Source organism: Amblyomma americanum, chromosome 8 (genome assembly GCF_052857255.1).
Source record: "Amblyomma americanum isolate KBUSLIRL-KWMA chromosome 8, ASM5285725v1, whole genome shotgun sequence".
Lineage (NCBI taxonomy): Eukaryota > Metazoa > Arthropoda > Arachnida > Ixodida > Ixodidae > Amblyomma > Amblyomma americanum.
Window position 1 is genome coordinate 48,331,635 of NC_135504.1, and position 23,735 is coordinate 48,355,369.

General features: G+C 42.8%; 1 protein-coding gene across 1 annotated transcript in view; it reads right to left on the bottom strand.

Moving 5' to 3' along the window:
* The window catches only part of LOC144102356 (uncharacterized), an 87,072-nt gene that overhangs the window by 28,700 nt on the left and 34,637 nt on the right, over window positions 1-23,735 (bottom strand). The window contains exons 10-16 of the mRNA XM_077635647.1: window positions 17,244-17,423; window positions 13,692-14,203; window positions 12,009-12,047; window positions 9,667-9,699; window positions 7,274-7,373; window positions 4,562-4,674; window positions 912-959 (exon numbers count right to left, since the gene is read on the bottom strand). Of these exons, the coding sequence (XP_077491773.1) occupies window positions 912-959; window positions 4,562-4,674; window positions 7,274-7,373; window positions 9,667-9,699; window positions 12,009-12,047; window positions 13,692-14,203; window positions 17,244-17,423 (1,025 nt within the window). The remainder of the gene's footprint in view (window positions 1-911; window positions 960-4,561; window positions 4,675-7,273; window positions 7,374-9,666; window positions 9,700-12,008; window positions 12,048-13,691; window positions 14,204-17,243; window positions 17,424-23,735) is intronic.

Here is a 23,735-nt window from a genome sequence, read left to right on the forward strand (position 1 = left end):
AGTCTTCAAAAAGTTTTCTTCGAAACATGGCATGATTCTTTTTTTAAAGCATTATATACTAGCCCTGCTTTTACTATCTTAAAATAAATTGTGTTTTCATATTGTGCGATTCGTCGACTTAATATTACAGCATGCGTTTTTAGACAGGGGACTACTGACTTCCTACGTTGGTATTTCGTTTGCGTGAACTTCCTTCTTGCAGGCTATTTTTTGTTTTCTTTTGTGACGTGTCAAAAAACATCGTATTGTAACCGAATCCTGCAAGAGCCTCGAAAGTGGCAAGAATTATGTTCCAAGTAAAATAATAACAAATCTCCTACTGCAATCATAATTGGCCATATATTCCAACACACTCATACCAAGTCTGTATCTCGCCCGCATTAGCGAAAGTTTTTTCGCTCGTGCATTAGAGCGAATGTTTTACAACATACGAATTTCTGGAAATTCTTTGTATAAAGCGCTTGTGCATACAACACTGAGAGCACTGTAACTCTGATATCAGGCCCAGAGCATTAGCATTATCTTTTTATTGCGCACCGGTTAAGTTATGTGTCAAGCACAGCTTGGAAAACCGTCATGCTTGTGATAATTATCCCTGTAATGAAGTCTCTCGTTTTCGCAGTATTAAAGTATATCTTACCGTAAAGCTATAAACAACTCATTAGATGCTAACAAAATTTTCAATCTCACTTCAAACCTTTTCTTGCTGAAATGCATTCATGCATTCTTTAAAAGCAGCCGGCTAGCTTGTGAAACAATAGATTTGATCCCAGTTCTGATTATGTATTAAAACTGTATACAAAAAAAGTCTTGGGGAAAACAACACGTATCCCGCTTTTCTTTCGCCATTTCTCTTTAAAAACTCTCCGTGTGCTTAATCACGATAGGAATGTTATATTTTCTGTACTCACGTCGACAACTGTTCCATTGTCGCAGAGCTTGAATGTGTTTCCCAGGCACTAAAGAAGGCAATAAAATTACGCTGAACCAAAAAGGCCAAAAGTGCAGCTCGTGCACAACACTATAGAAAGTAATGTGATTTAAATGATTACAAATATTGGCACTGCTCCTTGAATCACCTTTTCGGTTAAAATAAACTGTAGAAAGAGAGCCAATATAGAACAAGTGAAGGGAGGCATTGTTGCCACCCCGTCGCAGTAACATTTCGTAAAGAACTCCTAGTGTTTATTTGTGTTACATTGTCCTTAAAGTATTTCAAGGACATTACTTCTACTTCATTTGTGAATATGTTAGCAAACTTCACCATAATGGGATATCCAAAAAACTGTTTGACCCCTTAATATTACTGCTTTTAAAGACTTTTGTGTCATTTCTTCTCCATTCTTACGCTTAAAAAATTTTCTCCTCAAAACTGTAGCACGGTGATGTTACGTGTGTTCGCCATTTGCAAATCGTACTTGTCTTTGACAAAAATTGGCAATTCCATATATCATACAAATACTTAATATGATGTGTATAGCCGGCTTCAAGCCAAACGCACTGCGTTTTACTTATCCCGTGCATACACACGTTCTATAATTGCTTAGCTACAATCTAGTCCCTACCTTTCTCCTCAAGCACCCATATTCGGGGGTAACGGGTACGGACTGGGGTTAGACCTATCATAATACTGTTTGTTTTTACATTTATTTTGTTATTGTTGGCTTATAACACCACGATGGGTAGTCAGATGCCACTCGGAATAAAAAAACGCAGCTGAGAATGTGGGGATTTGGACGCAATGGTTGAGCAGGGCACAAAGAAATGTGGGAAACGTTCAACATGATGTGGCACGTGCAAATGAAAATAAAAAAACACTATTATGTCGGCGGCAAGTGTGACACATTTCCTGTAAACATTCAAAAACAGAGGTGCCTCTCGCACCGCAGTACAGAATACGACGTAAATTACTACGATACATTATAACCTAGAAATATATGAGTCACTCAACACATGCTGGGCGCCCCTTTGAAATAAGCGGCATAATTTTCACTATAATTTGTAATATTTTTGCGAAAACTAAATTTTTTCAAATGATGCGCACAGTGTGAGGGCCAGTTTGCAAACAAGAGGCACTATGCCATTTATGAAGCATAGAATATGCTTCAAACTATTGAAAATTTGAAGGATAAAGTAAACGTTGCGAAGTGCTTCTTATTCGCAGCAGTACTGCGTGCAAAAAGACCAAAATTTTGCCGCGGAATATATTCCTGCAGGGCTTCTGCCTGCCAATAAAGACAGCCTAGGGCATGAGCACGGGGTAGGAATACCATACATTGGATGCTGTACATTCTCTGAGAGAGGGGACATACCCAATGACATAAGGGAACGCAAGATTGTTTTTAGGTCACAAACGCGAGCCCAACGGGCCTCGACACGTAAGACACCGCTTTCGTGAGGGACAGTCCGCGGTGTACTGTGATTGTTTTTGTTCCTTTGAACCGATGTGTGGTATTCTCAATGTAGAGGACCGTTTACTTCAAAAGGCTTTCACATATGTGACATAAGTCAGACACCCGTCAGGTAACGAGCAGGCCCTTCCGGGAGCGCGTTACTGTGCTGCAGCTTCGTGCACGTGATCTCTCGAGCGAGACTCCGCATAGTTATTTCATTTTGCATCTTGAACCTGTGATCACATTAAAGTGGAGGATGCCGTACAAAGACTGCTTTCCTTAACGCCAGCCGTTATGTATAGACGCCAAGTTGGTATGAAAATGAGTGACTTGTGTATATTAGTAACACAGGCTCGGATGGTTATGCGGGTGGAGACATCACAAAGGAACAGACTGCCACTTATGGGCACTCACTAAGTCTTAAGGCTTAGGAAGAAGCTGCGTTCAGAAAAGGCTGCCTAATAACCAGTAGCAACTAGTTCTATTCAGTTGCGCTGTGAAATAGCAGCTGACTACATTTTGGTAGTCCCTCGCATTTATAGCACCATTCAGTTCATTCCGCGCACTTTTTAAAAAAGCGGACAAGAACCCATTAGATGCAGCAGGGGGCCTAGACGAAATGACTTCACATTTTGTCTTTTTTTACAAGCTATAATAAAACGAAAAACGTTCAGCTTTACTTCCAGATTATGCCAATATTTGTTGCTGTATTTTCCTCTGAGGAAAAACTGCACTCCTCTACGCTCGCTCAAGGAGCACCGTAACATTGAGTAAAGGTGAGCAAAACTGTACAGCCGTATGGTGACTGCACATAGGATGGTGTCACGATTGAGTTTATGTTTTGGAAGGAATATAGTAGGTACTATTCGTTGTAAGAAACGTCGGGACACGGACTGAAGGATCTCCTCCAGCCGCATTTGTGCATGCGGCATTATGAGAGCGCTCCTCCAATGTTTAAACCGCTGCACATACTCAACTGAGGCATTCTGGTGAGCCGGATTACCCGGGTTCGAATCTCGCCGCGGCGGCCCCGCTTCGATGGCGGAAAAACGAAAAAGGCGCCCGTCTGCTGTGTGATGTCAGTGCACTTTTAAATCGCCAGGTGGTCGAAAAGAGGAAGAGCCCTCAGCTACAGCACCTCTTTCTTCCTTTATTTATTAACTGACACCTTCCTCATTTCCCTTACGGCGCGGTTCGGATATTCACCCGTGTATCTGAGATAGTTACTGCGCAAATTCCTTTCCTGAAAAAAACAATTTATTCTCTGCATTGTCCGGGACAGGGCATAATAATAATAATAATAATAATAATAATAATAATAATAATAATAATAATAATAATAATAATAATAATAATAATAATAATAATAATAATAATAATAATAATAATAATAATAATAATAATAATAATAATAATAATGACAATAATAATAATAATAATAATAATAATAATAATAATAATAATAATAATAATAATAATAATAATAATAATAATTGGTTTCTGGGGAACGGAAATAGCGCAGTATCTGTCTCATATATCTGCCGACACCTGAACCGCGCCGTAAGGGAAAGGATAAAGAAGGCAGTGACAGAAGAAAGGAAGACAGAGGTGCCGTACTGGAGGGCTCCAGAATAATTTCGACCACATCGCACAGCAGGCGGGCGAATTAAAATTGTGACGGGATACGGACAACTACGCCAACGCCAAATCACCGGAGGGTGGTTAAGGCAGCTAGCGCTTGAAAGTCAAACCCTTTTGCTTGCAATTATAATGAGCTTTGATATTTATTTATGATGAGCTGACCCAATGACAATAATCTGAAAAAAGCAGTATGAAAAACAGGGCTGGCTTCCACAAAGTATATAAGACAGTCTGGTTCCTATTCTAATCTTATCTAAGGTTTAAAATTTCTTAGAGAAGCCTTAGACCGGGCATAAGCTAAGAAGTCCTCTTATACTTCTTATGAAGTCCTAGAATAAGCGCTTCAGTTGCCAGCATTAAGTCGGCGTTCGTAGGGCCCTAAGTGTCCACCGAAAACGCGAATCAGCTATGTTCCTTTCCTTTTATCAGAACGGAGAGAGGTTTTAAACCACGAATAATATTACACTGCCAACTAGATTGTCTTAATTGCTATGTGAAACCGGGCGGGGAGTATAGATTTTGCTTACTTTTCCTCGGGTGTTCGGAAAGCCGATCTTGATAGCACCACGACACATGTTATCTTTGATGCTGCTGCTTCCGAAGCTCAGGGGCGCTATGAAAGAGTCCAAAGCTCGGCCAACTGAAATCACGGCAGCAAAATTGTCATTCTTTTTATTTTCCAACCATCAAGTGTGAGGCTACGCCGATCTTTTGTTTTCTGGTCATATATTCTCTGTTGTGCGGGCATTTTCACGGAATTTTCAGATCTGTCGCAATATTACAGAGCTATGAAGTGCTGCCCTGTAATCCACATATAAACTACGAACCGTTGTCTCACAAAATATGTTCCGTTCCTTACTTAGAAGTCTTTGTAATAGTTTCGCTCCGTGTTTTAGGCCTTGGCTGTTTGTAAATATAGCGCCGATAGTTACACATGCCTGAAGCATATATCCAGTTATGACGTCCGACTGAGCATTGACACTCTGACTCTTTGTGCTGACTCCCATGTCCGTGAAACAACGCATCGGCATCAACATGAACACTACAAAGCACTTGCAATAAATCTCTTATAGCTTTATCAAATGTTCTCAGCAGGAGAAAAGCTCAAGGCTTGTGCCGTCCACCGTGGCAAAATGGTCACTTATCTGTGAGCAGCCTGCGCACTGTGACAGGTGGCCATGGATTGGAAAGTTCAAGAAAAGCAACGCAGCTGGCCCTCATCACGCGAGCAGAAGAAGTCGTCCCCGACTAGAGGTCACCCTGTACTAATTCCTCTCCTTTTGTGGGAATAAATTTGAAACTACCACCACCTCAAGGTTTGAGGACAAACGCAGTCTCTCAGCCTGACGGGATTAGTGCTGCTCCGTTTGACAACCACAGCTAAGAAATACAAGTGAGACACCTAATTTATAAAGAAACTGGGCCTTAAACGAAAAAATGTAGTGAGAATAGTGGAATTGATTGAAGTGAATAATGTACTTTATATAGAATGCGCCGTCTAACCCAACGCCGGTCACCTAATGTGCCTGTAAAAAAGTACGTCTTTGATAAATATTCCCACACCAGAAAAGAGTCGCAGTTTTCAAAACACAGTCAGAAGAGGGGAAGTTTTTTTTTTCTGGTTAAACGAATATCGAGAGGATGCAGCCAAGTATCAAGTCTGTTTTCTCTGCCTAAATCAAACCATTCTAATTTCCTTTTTTATTAGGGCCTACACTCCAGAGTGGCAGTATTTAAAAATCATCAGCAGGCAGTAAAAAGTATTAAAATATGAAAAAACTTCGCTTCACTATCGTTTGCTACTTTAGCCGTACATGCGTAAGAAGTTATTTAATACGAGCATTTATTCCTAGGTTTGAATCTACCTACAGGTTCTGATATTTCTCAAATCTCACACTTTTCAACGCCGAAATTTTTGCTGCGCCAGTAAGCTGTCTGATGCACACTTAATGAAATGATAACAGGAAATAGCACTTAGGTTTCATTAAAGGAACACCATGACGCACAATATACTTTCTTTTTGACGTATTTTGTTCTTGAGCCCATGGTTTCAAAAGTGCCGTGCATCTCCTTCTAAAACTGGCTGCTTCTTAAATACATGAAGCTGTAAACGCATCAGAAGGTGCAAGAGAACCTAAAAAGTGTAGAAAAGTAGGTGACCATCAATCAGAGGCTGGATGTGTCATTTGTATTATGATGATAAGGTAGATTCCTTCACCGGTGAAAGTGCACAAAATAATGGTCCGCTCTCCTCCTTGCTTTGAGCTTGGTAGTGGAACGTGTAGGAGTGTCGTCTTCCTTTCTTTTTAACTAGATTTCCAGAAGTAGCCTGCAGCTTCAAGTTGTGCATGCCGAATGCGCGCATATGATCACTTGGACCTTGTACTGAGGAAAGCATTAATTCAGCTCTAGGAAAAAATGGCTGGTGTCGAATAGCACTTCCTACAATCTCTCGTTTTGCCTTCGAAGTTCAAATGAAGCGCTGTAGTGATCTGCCTTTGTAGTGGTAGGTACTGGGTGGCGTTTCAGCTTTTTTGCTGTCATTATATATGGCAATGATAGTACATCTTGACTGGAGTGCTTCATTTACCAGCTGCATCAACCTGCATTCTCTATGTCTGCAATAAATAAACTAAGCCTTGCGCACATGGCTTCCATGTTTTACTCTCTTAACGGCATTGCATGCTTGTCTAGCATATCAAGGGTCTCTCTTTTGCTTACACTAGAGAGTTTTGATAAGGTGGCCTATTCTACAAGATGCATCATTTCTTGATGCGACTACAAAAATGAGAACGTGTGGCGACCTGTCAAATGCTATCATCACTGTGTCTCACAATGTTGTTTAAATTCTAAGCACTGTCCGAGAAATGTAAGCTATAATAATGGTGGCTGCAATTCCTCCACTTCTTTAATTAAGCGATAAAGAGCACCAACGTTTTTCAGTTCTCTATCACATACTTATTTTATTACTTTAGCCATATCTGCCGGCCATCAATTTGGTACAAACAGGAGGGGCTATGCATAAAATTACATGCAGCGATGATGCAACAATAAATGTCCAACAATGTATTGAAAACATATATCTGGTTCATTTAAAAAATGACCCCAAAATCATTGAATTGTACGAGATCAATAAGGATAAAATTTAAATCTGAAACCAAGTGCAGCCTGAAACATAACTGAATCTTAAGGAAGCCACTCAAGATATTGTTTTTCAACGTTGACAAAATCTTACTTACGGACGGGGGAAATCTTGTACGTGATGGTAACAAGTAAGGATTGCATGCTGCTGAGTGCATTGAGTGGGCTCAGATTTCTGAAGATGCCTTGTGTTGTGCACTGCAAAATGTCGAGATGTGTAATTTATAACGCTGACCAATAGCAACTAGCGATATGTAGTGGCCGCCAATAGTGACCACCGCGCCGCTCAGTTGCGATATTTTAAAATTTTAATTTTGAGCAATCTGGAGTGTCCCGAGAGAATGTGCGCGAGCATGGGGATTAACATGGTGATATGTTCCGCCTTGTAGAACATTCGGACCTTTAAACGGCTTTCTGCGCTCACATCAGTTAATTGCTACGGTTGTAGGAAATTATTGGCATGCAACAAACATGCAAAATCCGATTCCTAATTTTGAGCAATGCTAGCGGAAGCATAAGTCCAGATTTTTTATTCTCGCATTTAAGGTAAGTTAAATTTGCTTAGAGCTCTTCTTAAGCTGAATTTGTCTAATTTTTAGTCTGAAGTGCGAAATTATTCTCACTTTCAAGCCCGCCCTTCTCTTAGCAAAATATTATGGATGTATTCCTAGCATAACGCAGCAGTTAAGTTAAAATATAAGACAGCATTTCATTTCTAAAATTAATAGTGAATCATTGAAAGTTCCACACTCATTTTGTCTTCAGAGGCGCGTTCATCAAAAGTTCAGACATATGAAAAGAACATGAACATTAACTACGTTGAAACTAAAAGCACACTCTACTTCTAGTCTTGACAACGCAATTAGGAATCTCATGTCTGCACAACCAGCCGCATTACCATTTGCAGTTAAAACATGTTAACTCACTTTCGTGAGCATTAATGCTAATTTCGGGGTTACTGTCTGCTGGCCTGTAGTGTCTGCCAATATAAACAAGCGCTGATTGTGTAAAGAGAAGTCTATATTATCCTCTGCCGGCACATTCCCGCATACGTGTGCCGGCTACGTGAGCGCTTCGCGTTCTCTTATTCCGATGTGATGTTTTCAATTTTCTAATATTCCTCCGTTCCATTTGCTTTTTTTGTAGCGTTGTTTGCCTGTTTGATCCCCTCTGTAACACTAGCTTCACGTAGAGAGTAGATGCAGTTCCAAACGCGCAATGTCCGCAGTGCCTCTTCTGATAACTTTAGTCTCAAAGCAGTCTGCCGAATCTTATTTCATCTGTGCTGTCTTTCCAAGTATGGCAGCTCTCTGCTTAGTGGGTTAGTAATTGCACATGCCGAACTAGGTATTAGTATCTAGCATACCAACGTAGCAGCTTTCTTAAAATTACGTTTTTCTCGTGTTAATGTCTCTAACATTTGTTTGTCCCTGTCTTCCTTCCACTACGAGCAATATGTGGTGCTTTCTTATGCCTTAAAAATTTAACATAGAACTTCAAGAGTACGTATAGTTAGGCGAAAAGAAAGCCCTGTTTTCAATTTTTGCAGAACGTTTTCGGAGCGCGTTTTGATAGTTTTGGCGCCTCCTCGAAAGCGTCAAAACCAATGAGTGAGCGGGAAAAAAAAGACTACCAGATCCCATTCAAAAGTTTGAAGCCACTAAATCTCTGAGCAAATTTTTCTAGTTCCACTAACGCTTTTACAAAGAGAAACACACACATGCTATCTCTAAAACGTTTTGAAATGCTCGAGAAGTCAAATCAGGGAACCGGGTTGTTTTAACCCAATGTCGTTTAGGCTCCACGTCTGCAGAAAATCTCATTTCGTCGTCGTCTGCGGTAAGCGAAAAATTCCCGGAGCAGCAACATTTCTGGGTCGCCTAGGTCACGTGACATTGACGTGTCACCACAAGCTCTCCACCAGGCTGCGAGAAAACTGCCCACGATAGTAGTGGGCAGTTAAATCATTGATTTGTCCTGAGGAGTTGCTCGAGAAGAGTCTGCGTGGCTTAAACGCATGCGCCACTACGACAGGAGTGAATGAGGACCCCCATTGGTCTACGAGCGAAATTTCGAGAATGACCGCATCGTCACTTATGGATATTAAAATATTACTGCTACTACTCGTGCCCTTTTTCCTTTCAAAGTTCGATCATAAAAGGTGATATCTATTTAATTTGGTGCAGGCTGCAAAAGGAAAAATTTGCTGGAATTATTTTGCGATATTCTAAAGACACTACATACAGCGTGACAGTACACGTGAGACATTATATTTTGCTTAAAATCTCAAGTTAGCCCGACATTTTTTATGCCTGTAATTCTCCTAAATTAAATGCACTGATCTCCTCAAGCTTCTCTTCTCTATAGCGATCTCATATGTAAACAGGCACTCGTCTTCATTGTTTATTGATAGGTTCTCGTCATATCAAGAAAGGTCTTGTGATAAACAAAAAAAAATATATATTCGCCTTCAGAACTTGTACGCACTCACCCTAGTGAGGGACATCGTGAAGTCCCGTAGCGTCTGCAAAATGAAAGCACATGTAAATAAATGGGGCTTAAAATTATTATAACTCTAAGAACGCCACTTGCAACGAAATAAGGATTCTGCATACATATGCAACAGACATCTGAAAAACTATGAGAAAATGCTCCACCGCTAATATTTGGGCCTAAAATGTTCATTTGTGAAAAGCGCAATATATACAGGACCTCTTTTTGGAGGCTGTCAGCAATCTTTAAAATATTCCTTTTCAGTCAGAACAGCACTGCTTTTGCTTAGTAATGTCAAGAGTGGAGTAGATCAGAATACAGCTAACTTAAAATAAATATTAAAACAATTAACTAATAATTATTTATAACTGTATAACTGTTACAGTCTGGCTCTTTAGTTATGGCGAATTGCGCAGCCCACCGTATGTAATGTCTCCAATAAACTTCACAATTCCAAGACGTGATTACCCTCGCCGCCATGGCTCAAGTAATTCGGGGCGTTTGTCTTTCCATTCGAATATTGCGAGTATTCGGAAATCGAAGCGAACATTGAAGTCGAGCTTACCGCGTCATTCCGGACCAGAGATGCCATGTGACAATCTGTGCCCCCGCCCCACGCTGGAGCAGCCAATTGGTGAGGAGCTATAATCACCGCTGCCGTAGCGGGGTATACTTTCACATGGCATGTGCACTTTTCAGTGATAATTATTGATGGTCGTCCCTGCTAATTGTCCACAAACGCGCGACTTTGGAATGGTTCGAGGAATGTCCTTATTTTGTGAACTCACAGCAGTGGGAAAAATCGCGTTTCTGAAATTTTGTACAGTAATATGGATATCATATGGTGAGGTGCACGCCACTCAGCAGTTAGGGAGACTGATGGTAATATTTAAAAAAATGATTACGTATTAGTTAACATGACAGCAAGATAGAACGTCTCAGCTGCAGCTTATGACCACAACGCTTACAATTTTTTGCCAAAAAAAAAGCGCTCTTTTAACTGAAATTGGCTTGGGCGAAAAACATTTGAAAATCTTTTCTGAGGCATTCAGTATACAAAGAAACCAACAGGCTAGAAGAACCCATGACCCGTTAAAATTTTATAATGCCAACTATTTCAGAAAAAGAAATGTATTATTTAGGAAAAGTTTAGAGATCTTAATCTGTCATTATTGAGGCACAAGGTAAGAGGCGAAGGTCTGTTAGCGACCCTCTAAAAGCACTTGAAAGTGAAACGGCACGCAAAGGATACAAGAACGCACAATGGTGGCCACCATGGTAGCGGCCAAGATATATGCACAGACAGTAGACGGGAAGAGACGGATGAGAAGGTATGACAGCATTACTTTTTTTAAGAGTGATAGTAGACGGGAAATATTGTTGAGGCAGGTTTCTAGGCAGGACCGAACACGGCTTCCACTGGGTGGGCATTTATGCATTTATCTCAACAGCTGGCCGCCGTGCCTGAGCGGGCGCCAGAGGGCGCCGCAGAGAATATATTGCATGCGTCGACCGAAGCGTATGTGTTCTGTATATGTATATATCTGTTCTTCTGTGTCGCCAATATCTATTTTCCTCTTATAAAATATAATCGCCCAGGATTATTAAACAACAACTCTAATTATTGTGAACGCCCCTGATGCAAAATTAATGAATTTCGTCTTAACTCAGTAATCTTCTTTACGAATGATCTAGTTCTCGGTCGATCTACTTTTTACTTACGCATGTTCAAGAACAATATGCGGTCGTTTTTGAATAGCCTTGATAAATGGCGCTCTCTGAGATGTTTTCTTTTAGTTTTTTTTGCCCCTGTTTAAAATAAGCTGCAATTGATTGCTTTCATAGAGATTAATCATTATGTAGGGTGTTTTCAAACAACCACAAGACGTGCCTTCCTCCGTATAAGACTGAGGTTTCATTTCCTGCATTTTTACGCCATAATTTATCTTTATATTTTTCGGTGATTCTATACAACGTGTACTAAAAAAGCGCCTCACAGCAACAAAAAAGTTATGGCGTATATTGCAAGCTGGCGCTGAAGTTAATACATTTTGAGGTGTCAGGTGAACATACCTCTTTCCATTAGATAACAGTCAATAAAATTGAGGGTGTACAAAAGCCTACTACTTTGAAATGAAATGGGACAAATGCAATGGGAGCAATTCGTTACCATGTCACGTGTTGCTTCGAAAACGCAAAGTGTACTATACCACTTACCACACTGTAGCCAGCTTAGAAATATTCGGCCATTTTGAAAACTTTGGTGTACGCATGTTCTAAATTTAAACGGATTATTCAATTGCCTAAATATTCCAAGGCAAACTCTACCCACATACATACCTTGTCATCGGTACATAGGTTGAGGTTGTCTCCGAGGCACTGCAAATAGCGAGGAGCTTGACGTTGAAAACTGCACAACAGTTACGTGCATTTTCAAAAACTATTGAATTTCTACCATCGACGAGACTAACAGTATCTTAAAGATCTGTAAGGTTCGGTGTTGCTTGTTCACAATGCGTCATTTAATATAAAAAGAAGTGCCCTAACTGCGATTTGTTTGAGTTAAGCGCATGATAACCATATATTCTTATGTGCCGCTACACCCAATCGAACACATAAGTGAAGGTATTTTGTGTCAGAATCTTTTCAGACAGCTTCGTGGAGTGCTAACAGCTCAAGAAGATCGGCCGTAAAAGTGGCAGTGGCGGACACATAACCCCCTCTGTAACTCGAAAGCCTTGAGGGCAAAATAAATGAAATGAAATGAAATGAAAGCAGGCGAAACAGAACACCGGCAATGCCTTTGTGGGGCGCTTCGTTAGGGCACATTTCAGAACCCTGTAAGATAGAAATTGATACGGACCCATTCGCTAGGCTACATCTCGTAGCCTGTGTGCAGATTTAGGACAACAATGCCCTACTTACATGGCACCAATCCCCGGGCATGACCGAGTGCGGTGACTTGTGTATTTTCTCACTGTGCACATAGCATCCGGAACTCAAGCCTGCATGGTGTCACACATGCTTGCCTGTTCTGTTCCTACCACGCTTTTTCGGGCGTTGTTTCATTTCCGTGGTCAATAGCTAGGTGACGAGTCTGCGCACAATACTCTGAGCACGTTACGTAAAAAAAGAATCTCTACTTGACGCCCCTCAAATCCGATGCTGTGTTTGACAGAGACAGCACATCTTCAGTACCACCTAATGCAACATCAGAGTGATCCTCTCCGGTCACATCGCAAGCAAATTGAGCAAGATAAAAACGTCGTCTCATTAATATGGTCAAAACAAATATTGTGCAGTAAGGCTTATGGAGCAATATTGGTCATGTTTTGAGTTGGAAACACGTATTGCGGTATACATACCTCTGCTCTTTGTTCCGTTGAGACCTGTTAGTTTTGTTATGTTTTGACGCTCTGACGCCTGCACGGCGCTTTTAAGTATCCATGAAACTGAGATGCATGACGACTCAGGCAGGTGGCACTCTTAACCGCTGTGGCATCAAGGGACAAACATATAGTCCTCGCATACGCAACGCTCGGGATTTTTCCTGCTGAATAAAGGTAATGGCTTGTCATTTGTGTGTATGTACTGGCAAAACGCTGTGTGCAAATCAGAGCGTAACTACACTTTTCCTTCACAGAAGTCAGATCAAATATGGTGTAATTAGAATGGGGTATCTTTTCTGTAGAAGCTTCGATTAACCCTCCTCTATCGTAACGTACTTCTGAAAAGATGCATTCCTTTCCGATTTCATTTCAGTCTAAGGACATGGGTGTATTGATTAGCGGTGTAGCCTTGTAGAATGGATCCAAATTTCACATAAAAATCAACTAAACTGCTTGTCATGCTCTGTAAGACAGTTCAGCAAAACCCAGGATATTTTATATTTCGCATGCGAATGATTCGTTTGCGGGAAAAGCTACAAGATATAATTAGAGAAATGCAAGAAATAGAAATGTTTGGCTCTTAATCTGGCGGTCTATGCTTGTTCCCTAAAAAAAATGTTCGTTTTTTTCTCACCTCGCTCAATCCAAGAACGTTAGGTATAGACGCCTCGACGCAGGAACCTTGGGAAGATGTTGTCATTGTTGTTGGTGACGCCGCAGTAGTAGCAATAGCCGTGGTAACCGTGGCTGTGTCTGCAGAAGTGGCTGGTGCTTGAGTTGTAATCTCAGCGGTAGGAGCCATGGTCAGTACTGCAGAGGTACCCGCTCCTTGAGATGTCCCTTCAGATGGCGATGGCGTGGTTTCAACTGTCAGCGTAGTCGATGCTTGGCTTGTGGTTTCAGCTGAAGGAGCTGCAGTTGCATTTAATGGAGTAGTCGCTCCTTGGGTTGTAATTTCAGCTGAAGGAACCGTCGTTGCGTCTGCCAGGTTAGTCGTTCCTTGAGTGGTGAATTCAGCCAAAGGACTTGCCGTTGTGTCTCCCGGGATAGTCGCTCCTTGGGTTGGGGTTTCAGCTGAGGGAGCTGTGGTAGCATCATCCGGAACGGTCACTCCCATGGTAGTGGCTTCAGGTGAAGGAGTAGTTGCTGCAATACCCAAATGTGGAGTGCTGTAGCGTCAAAGCAAGACGCATTGCGCGGAAAAAGCGTCTCCCATATCATACTGCACACGCCGATGTTCCCTTCCATCTATAGACGTATTTCTTTCCAATTTCATTCCCCCACCTGATTATGTGCCGCGGCACATAATCACAGAAAGTAAGCGTGCTACGCTTACTTTCTCGTGGAATCATCTCTATTGCCCCAAGCAGTAAACTGCTCCCTTTCCTTCACATTTCGCTTCCTGCAAAATTCCTGTTAATTCCCTTGATTTCAACAAGATCCAATATAACTCCCGTTTGTTATCTGCACCTGCAATTTTAGTATCAATATATGGATGCACTTATCGCAATTTCGGCCCCTAAATTTTCCTTCGCCTTCGAGGTTATGATCAGTAAACGAGTACTGGCAAGCCAAAAACGCTATTTGTTTTTCGTTCGAGGATCGCAAGTAAGCTGCTATTGTTTACCATATAGTACTTAGCAAATGCACTCCACCCTATTTCTATTCATCTGGCTGTATGATTCTCAAACCCTCGTACACTGCCACCTACTAGGCCTAGGTCGTAGATGCATTCCATACTGGTGTCATTTCTTTACTGGTTTTCATTAACTGTTGTTTCCTGCCTCGACATTGCTTGACATTGCTTGAAGGAGATTGTTTATTGGAGAGATAAGGCAGAGGCATTTCTCGTTGAGTAAACATAGTTAGGCTGATAATGGTTGGTAATGAAGTTAATTTCATTTCATTCCTTCTCAATGCGTAGATCACCAAGTTCGGCTAACCAACTTTGCTCTTGACCAATTTTGGTCACTGTCTGTTATTGAGAACACGCTGGGTTCTCTTCATGTCCTGTTTCATGTCAGTTGCCTTGCGCTTAATTAGGACCTTTGACAGTTGTTACAGTTATTTTTTTCTCTGCGGATAGGCGCTTCCATATGTATGCGTTTCCTAATCGGAATTTTCTATTCCTGCGAATGCTTGCCAGAATACAGTTTAGGTACCCTACGCACTGCTTGTAGGCGCAAACCTTAATTCATTTATTATATTCCTTTTCATCAACTGAGCACTAAGCTCAACGTCGTCGATTAAAGCGCAATATCGTTTACCGAGCTAGACCTTCGATTGCAATACTTTCCCACTTACCATTTAGTTGTTCGCGGGGTGCTTCCCTACAAGTCTGCTCCGCTCCTATTTTGAAGTGTAGGCTGATTCTATACCTCAAGAATTTAATGAATGCAGCCTCTACATTATGCTTCTACTTTCATGTAATGCGCTTATATTCCATCTCAATGCTTAAAAGAGCGTCTCAGAAGCTAGGAGCTGAACCGGGGTGGTGATGGAGGTGAAAACCATTTAATATTATTTACAGGGAGGTTGACAGAGAGGCAGCCTCTAGTGGGCCGCTCCCCTTAAAATACTAGGTGGAGTCCATTATTCAGGGACCCCATTGGTCTGTACCGCCACTCGAGCTCTCCGAACCAGGCCTTGTTGGGCTGTTGGTCCAGGCAGCCGAGCAGGGCCGCCTCCTGGTCCTCTCGGGTAAGGGAATGGGTTAGGGGTGGAAGAGAAGTATTTTCCTCGCATGTCCAGACCACGTGGAAGGCGCCAGCCGCCTCCCCACATAAAACGCAGAGGCCAGAGAAGGAAGCATCGAAATGCGCTAGTACTGCTGGCCAGAGTAGAGTGCTAGGAAAGAGTCTAAGAAGTTTCTACGGTGATGCTCTTCTCGAGCACTCACCAAGTAAATCTTTGCGACTGAGAGGCCGCTAGGTCGTAGCAGTAGATTCCACATAATCCTAGAAGTATACAGGTGAAACACAGCTTTCATAAGACGAGGTCTAAAACTTTCATAAATAGAAGAAAACGTGTAGACATTCAACACGTTCTAAGTACCACAAGGCAGCGAGAAATAAAAGGATACTAAATAAGTTGTTGCTACGCTCAGAAGTTGTTGCTGTGGTCAAAAACATTATTAATGTTCTCAGCAGCACATATTTCCTGCAAGAATGTCCTGCATATGTAACCGTGATTTCTCTGGTAGCCTGTTCTCCAGGTCATGCAAGAAGCTTACTATTTGTAACAATGGTGCGAGATATTCATAAGAGCGAGCAGTTTGGGCGAAACTAAGCTAAAAATACTAGAGACGGCTTGCGCTCTCCTTTTATTTGTTATTGAGCCAAACTTGAATATCAGAAGCAATAATTTGTGAACACTAATTTTTTAGCAATTTCTTATTCCAAACTGAAGCTGGTTGAAAAAAATATTGTCTTAACTGCTCTCAGATATTTTTTGTAGCAATAGCTACATTACGGTAGCATTTCGAGCCTTCAGCGTGGCGCCGCCACCCCTGTCTGCGCCGCCACGCTGTCATGTGGTTGGTCACGTGATGCGGAGCAGCTGCCGGCAGCGCGGCGCCGTGGCTGATCACGTGGTTCGTCACCTGGTTGCTCACATGACCAGCCACGTGGTGGGGCGTAGGCGAAACGGAGCTGCCACACCTGTGCGCATGCGCCGTGTCAAGTGGGACGAAGATGAAGAAGGAACGCCCAGCGAAACGGAGCGGCGAAAGACACTGCAATTCAACTTAGCAAGCTCCACTCGGCCAGCTGTAGCTTTCGCGTCACTCCAGGTTTAACCAAAGATAAACCACCGCCAGTTTTTTTTTCTGTTTAGGCGTCCCTGAGCGATCCACTACCTATACTTGAACGACTTAGCGAATGAGTCCTCCAACACTGCTCCGGTGGAGGCATGGCACGCGCACATTGTTTGCGCCACCTTTCTTCGCTATGAACGAGGCCTACTTCATGGAATCCCGACTAGGTCGCGTGTTGTTGCGGAAGATTTCTCTGGGCGCGTTCGTAAGAACAACGGTACTCCTGCTATAGAACACGGATTGATGCAGCAATAAAAGATAGAGCAGGTTTAACCACTTAAAGCTGTGAAAGGGCTGTGAGAGACGAAGAAGTATACAGCTTCATAACAAGTTCGGCCATCTGGGGTATTATAATCTGAAGCAACATCGCACACGTCAACGGCATTTTTTTGCATGCCGCCTGGACAAGAACGTCCTTGTTCTGGCCCGAATGCCATCCGACGTCTTCGGCTTCGGCATCATAACGCGACAGCCACTGAGCCAAAGTAGTGGGCTTCCTGTTGGGGGTGTCAAACGCCCTGGTTAGAGTCAATGGGAACATGCGGACTGTGACTAAAGACACAATGCAAGAGAAAAAAAAGAAAGCCATGAAAACACGGACTTCCGTGTGATAATTGCTAAGGATAATGATATTCGGTCATTAAGAAGAGTAGTGCACGAAGACAAAAGGGGGCATCAAAACGAGGGATGTGAAAACTGTTCCCGTGCTTCCGGGGATAGTCAAAGAACAGTGTCCAGATCACATTGCGCTCAAATTAGTTTCTCGATCAGTATATACCGGCCGCACTTTGCAGGTAAAGTACTATGCAAGTGAAGACGCGTGTGATACCGGGCAATAGGAAAATTGGGAGTTCTGGAAGGAAATTTGACAGGCGAAAGACATCTCTTACACGCTCCGTGATGCCTGTAGTGATACTACGGGCTCGCGAATTCTACACCTTTCAGCACCGCAATGGGGGCGCAAAGCACGTCCATGACGAAGGGCAGTGCCCACGAGAGGAAGCGTTCACATTTATAGCGTGTGATTTCGCAGTTCTGTGAGCTTTCAGATCCACCCATTCAACTTACAGTGGCTGCGTTGACATTGAGCGCACAAAACTTTCAAAAATATACATCGGCAGTTCCTTTTGTGTCTAATCCACTAATTAAAAGCTGTTTCATAAGATCGAATTGGGCGACATTTATTGATTGCATTACTAACAGTTCATGCTTTTTTTTAAGGCGACGGACGGGCAATCTATGCCACAACAACCTCTATCAAACCTAATATTATAGGGGAGTGTTCAAAAGCTCGCTGCTGTATTGTGGTCTATAGAGTTGTCTTAACTGCGTCGTCCTTTTACCAAACCCCATCATTGGGTGAAAAAAAAACGCCACTTGCAATTGCGCGCGTCACACAAAGAAACACCGACAGCGTGATGACAAAATTACACGCAGCCGTTGGTCACTAAATAGTGCGCCAAAAAGTTCCTGGTATTAACTCGAAATATAGACTCCCTTTAATGCAATATGCGATTTCCATTTACACTGAAAATAAAGTGTGCCGTACTGCACCGTCCAAAAAGTTATCAACACGAAGTACTATGAAATTTGCTTCCTCGTTCTCGAAATGTATGTAAATTAGGCCCGCCAGCAGTATAGTAAGCGTAGGCAAGAACCTTCATTGAACGATGTTAAACAACATTTACGGGAGACTTAAGCAAATACTTACTTGTGCTGGCACCAACATTACATGGGACCATCACAAGGCCGAATGTCAAGGCAAATGATGAGAAAATCATCTTTACAATTTTAAACCTTTCAAGCGCAGCACGACTACTGGCCGACAGTTAGTGTCTCTGTCATCAGACGAAGCTCCGTTTTATACTCTTACATATACACGTTCCCTACGTCATGGCTATAATAATGAATATCTTTGAGTTCCGCGAAGGCTTCATACGTTAGAAGACTGGAAGCCTGCTATGCTTGCGTCAGGTCCTGCGTCATTCCCAGCTGACAGAAGGGTTAAGTTGAAATCTTGAAACCGATCTATCTTTGGTGCCATTTTACATGGGTGGGCGTGTGTCCTGTAGACCGGCTCCATTTATTAAACCAAGCTTACTTCTGACTGTTGCCTAGGTGCTGTTGCTTTATTATTACGGATCCAACTACCATAACTTGGTCTTATAACTTGGCTTTTACGTCGTTCGTTCTGAGCTGTGGTGCATAATGTATTGCTACATCCTGTTCAGATTGTAAGCGTGTGCTCATATTTAAAAAAGAAACACCTGAGAAAACTAGACGCTGACTTGACACAAGGAATATCCGCTTATGTTGGCTGCTGTATTTGAAACGCTTTTGCATGCCCCATGGAATGACTGAGAAAACTTAACAAATTGTTGCTTATATTAGTTTTTTCTGCATCGTCTTACGGCAGGTTTGACTTTCTAGAGCAACGGGTTGCAAGCAGTTATTATCTTCACTGTTGTGTCTAATTGCGTCTCTCACCCCTACAGTTTCAATAAAACATTCCTATCAGAGGCACAGCTGGAGTGCATTCAATCACACCACTACTCATGAATGAATCATCGCTATTTGTTCGGTTTACTCCATAAGCTTTAAAATTTTAATTATTGAGGTCGTGTTATATTCAGTTCAATGCAGTTTTGTTTCCTTAAAGCCCCCCCCCCCCCCCCTAAGGGGGGATTATTCTTGGAATAAGAAACCAAAGCCCTAAAATTATTTAGCATCCGCCTTGCATTCGCTGGGTGCTAGGCTCGATTCCAGTGCCCAGTGTAGCCGCAGGTACAAAGCGATTTTCTAAAAGCTACAAGATTTCCGCCTGGCCTCGTGCTCGGCTTTTCTGGGGTGAAATGCTTGGGCAAAGGGTCTTCGATTAAACCGTTGCGTTGATGGGACCGTGATTCGTTATGCCGTCGCACAACTATAAATCCTTTTCGTGTGGTAAAAGCCCGCTTGTGGCCATTTTCAACCGAAGATGTGGCCTCGTGTAGAGTATCCGCGTCACATTCGGGATGTGCAGTTTGATCCTAGTACCACCGGGTACCCGCCGCTTTTGTGATGTGTGCAAGATTTGCCCCGGCCTGGTGCTCGGCTCTTCTATGGTGAAGAAATGCTCGGGAAAAGGGTATTCGACCAAACCGTAGGGCAGGTAGCGACCGCAGATACGAATCACGAGAGCGAAATAACTAGAAGAATAAGAATAGGATGGAGCACATTAGGCAGGTTCTTTGAGATCATTAATGGCTGTTTACGAATATCCTTGAAGAGAAAAGTATATAAAAGCAGTATTTTATTTATGGGCAGAAACGTGGAGGCTAAAGAAAAGAACTCAACGTATGTGAAGGACAGCATAGCGAGCTATGGAAGGAAAATTGGTACGCGTAACGTTAAGGACGGAGTCTGGGTCAAGGATCAAACACAGGTTAATACTCTCATAGTCGAAATCAGAGGAAGAAAGGGCTTGCGCAGGACATGTGATGCGAAGGCAAGGGAAATTTCGTCCTTAAGATAACGGAATGGCTCCAAGTGAAGGCAAGCGTAGCAGGGGCGGCAGAAAGTCAGATGGGCGGATTAGATTAAGTTGGCGGTAATAAGGTGGCCGCAGCTGGCGAGAGGGTTAATTGAGGAGAAATGAAAGAGGCCTTTGTCCGGCAGTGGGCGTAGTCAGGCTGCTGCTGCTGATCCGTGTATTCCCGTGATGCGTAGATATATTCCGGAAAACTTTTGTTTGATCTAGCTTATGGTAACATCGCTGAGCGAAAGCGACCGCCTTAGAAAAAAAAGGAAGAAAATACTGTAGGGCAGGAAGCGCGCCACAAAGCCTACTCATTTGTTTTCTCTAAGAAGCCTGTTTAAACCTGTGAGGGGATTAGACACACCAGCAAACAAATCCAGAGCGGATTCGAAGAATGATGAGGTACACGAGATTGGATTCTTTCTGCTATATCTTAACTTATTTTGACTCGGATTTTGTTTAGTTTTTTCTGCTATGTCTACTCATACGTAGCTATAAGCAATTTTTTTATACAAACTTAACCAGCTGGTATTTTGACACACGTCTTGCCTGGCGTTTGTTTTTCTGCTTTGTTTCTAGCACCGTTGCATTCCATAGTCAATGACACGAATGAATTCCACTAAAAATTCGTAGCAATATTCAGTTCTCGTTCTGTTGCTCTGTGTGACGGTCTCAATTTCAGCCCGGGATAGAAAGTATATTTCATCAAATAAGGATCCTGTATTATTGTTTGAGAGTTCTCCGGCTCGCCTAAAGTTTTGGTCAAGTCGAAAGCATAGTTTTCGGCTGCTGCTACACTGGTTCTCATGACTTCAACACTATCTTCGTGGCCTCACGTTAGTCCGCACATCATCTCTCAGCAGGTTCTACACAAATTGGACGATTATTACCAGGCAGCGAACATAGGTTTCTTTCAAGGAGAGAGAGTCGCGCTGAGTGGTAGAGTTTAACTGAACCAGATGTGTAGACAGGAGGTTAATAAGAATCAGATTTGCACTTAATCAGTTACACGGCATTTATTATTTGTAGTCTATTGTATTTTCTTGTAATTTTGCAATTGTTCGCCTAGCTTTTCTGGTTGTGTCGTGCCGGGCAAATCAGTCACTTTTCTTTTACTGATCACAAGTTATCAGTCAAAAACACGTTGCCAACCGTACAGGCTTGAGAACTTCAACCTTACAGCCCACACTGTTGCAAGCAGGGATGTTTGCTTCGTGACAGTTTGTGACCGAGGTTACTGCGAAAAAGCATCGCGTGCGATCATGCTCGCACCACGACCGTGCCACCGCTGTCCTTTACGGCAGTTCTCGGCCCGGAGAAACAGCCCGTTACTGCCCCGTAGGGGCCCTCCGCCATGACAGATGGCTCCCCATGGTGATGGCGCCACACAAAGCATTGAGGCCGAGATAAGCTCAAGAATGCGCATAAAGCAAGGAGTGTATTGAAGCCAGCACTAATCCCAAGCAGCACAGATAACCGGACAATATTGGAATTGGATGGTTTTACTCTAGTCTTTTATAGAAGCGTCCTTTGCCAAAACATTTCCAATATTTGGTTGATTAAGTTGTGCTGCTGGGAATGCGACATTTTTGTATTATCAAAAAGAAAAATATGTGGATTACGTGCGCTTTTAGCGTGGAAAAAACAGGTGGGCAGCAAAAACAAAGAAGAAAAGAGCCAACATGACGCCTTGTATGTGTTTTATCCTTGCCTTTCTTACAGTTTTATGATAATGCGATAAAATCAGAAAACTCGTTGGAAAATAAACAGTGTCATACAATTCCCAAGGGGCGGGTGGCGTCATTTGCCTTGTGGCAAAAATGGAAGATGTACGTTGGTGCAATGGAGGAGCTCGGGAAGAGCATTGGGCGGGCACCAACATCTTCGAATGCTATTGCAGTGCCGCCACATGAAGGAATGAGGTGTCCAGAGGAATTTTTTTTTCACTACTGAAAACTAACTACATCGAATCTCGACATTCGGTAACTGCCAGCGTCTAATGTAGGTGCACCTAACAAGGTAATCAAGAAAAGAGGAATTTGTGAATGGTCTTTCACCAAAACAAGCATATTCCTGTCCGAAGAGTAGCCTGCCCCGCAATAGCAAGTCACAAGGAAGAAAAAAAATTAATGAGCATCTGCGGTATATATACTTTTCTTGTCACTTGTACAAATAGATATGCGCAACGAACGTCAATAGTAAAAATATGAGAATACGTTTTAAACATTATTAGGCACGGGCTATTCCCGGTCGTGCCTTCATTCCATTGAGATAGGTTAGATTATTAGATTTTGGCACTGAGTGGGGCTTGACCCATGACACTTTTTTCAAGGATTTCACCCCAGAAAGCAGAGCACCATACTGTGCGAAAACTTCTACCTTCCAGATGGTGCTGGCCTCCTAGAATCAGATACAACTTAAGAACGCAGCGGATTTTACCCGTCAGTGGACCTCCTTCTAGCCAATGGCCCCGACTAATTCCCGTTACCCTGCTAATGTGATAAAGCAGGCAGCGGCAGATGAAAGGAGATAGCCCCTCCCTACATACTTGCAGATATACATCTCTCTCCATTGGAGCCCCACTCATTGTATTTTCACGCCAGGAAGGTCGTGAGAATCGGACGACGCCATTGGTTATAAGGGGATCTTTTCACATGGCAAAGCCGCTGCGTTCTTAAGGTGTACACGGCTATGGCGGCCAGCGGAAGAAATTGCCATCCGCCTGCTGTTTCAGCACTGCAGTGATCCCGGTATATAACGAATTCTTCAAAAGGTACAAACCACAGCCTGGTTTCATGCTCCTGTGTCTTTGGAGCACGACTTAGCACAATAACCAGCGCCTTTAAGCTTAGCCACTGTGGGCGACCTTAATGCGGGTCTCGCGATTAATAAATATTTAAGTTATTGGCTGAGTGTCTGGTTCTCGAGATGTCTTAATAAACTGTGAGCGGGAGACGACCGTCAGGCGAAAGGCGCGAAAAAGTCTGTATTACTGTATGGACGTTCGGTTTTCAGTGCGGCTCAGCAGATAACAATCGCGTTTCACGGGGCTCCTGCAAAAATATTGAAAGCTCGTTCCCAATTTCGGAGCATGTCACCCACAGCAGGACAATAAACCACGAGGAGCACGCGGCCAAAAACTACCACAGTCAATCAAACCCTGGTGCAACCTGGCGAAAAGGTACGCTTGTTGGCAGCGTCACGCTGGCGTGGTCAACCCTGCAGCATCAGTGAAGGCGCTGGCAACGAAGGGAACAAAAACAAGTAAAAAAATAAGCAAGGCATGTCATTGCAGCCCTTCATCAGTAAGCCGCTTTCTGTTGTGGTATTAGCTCCCAGGCATGCAG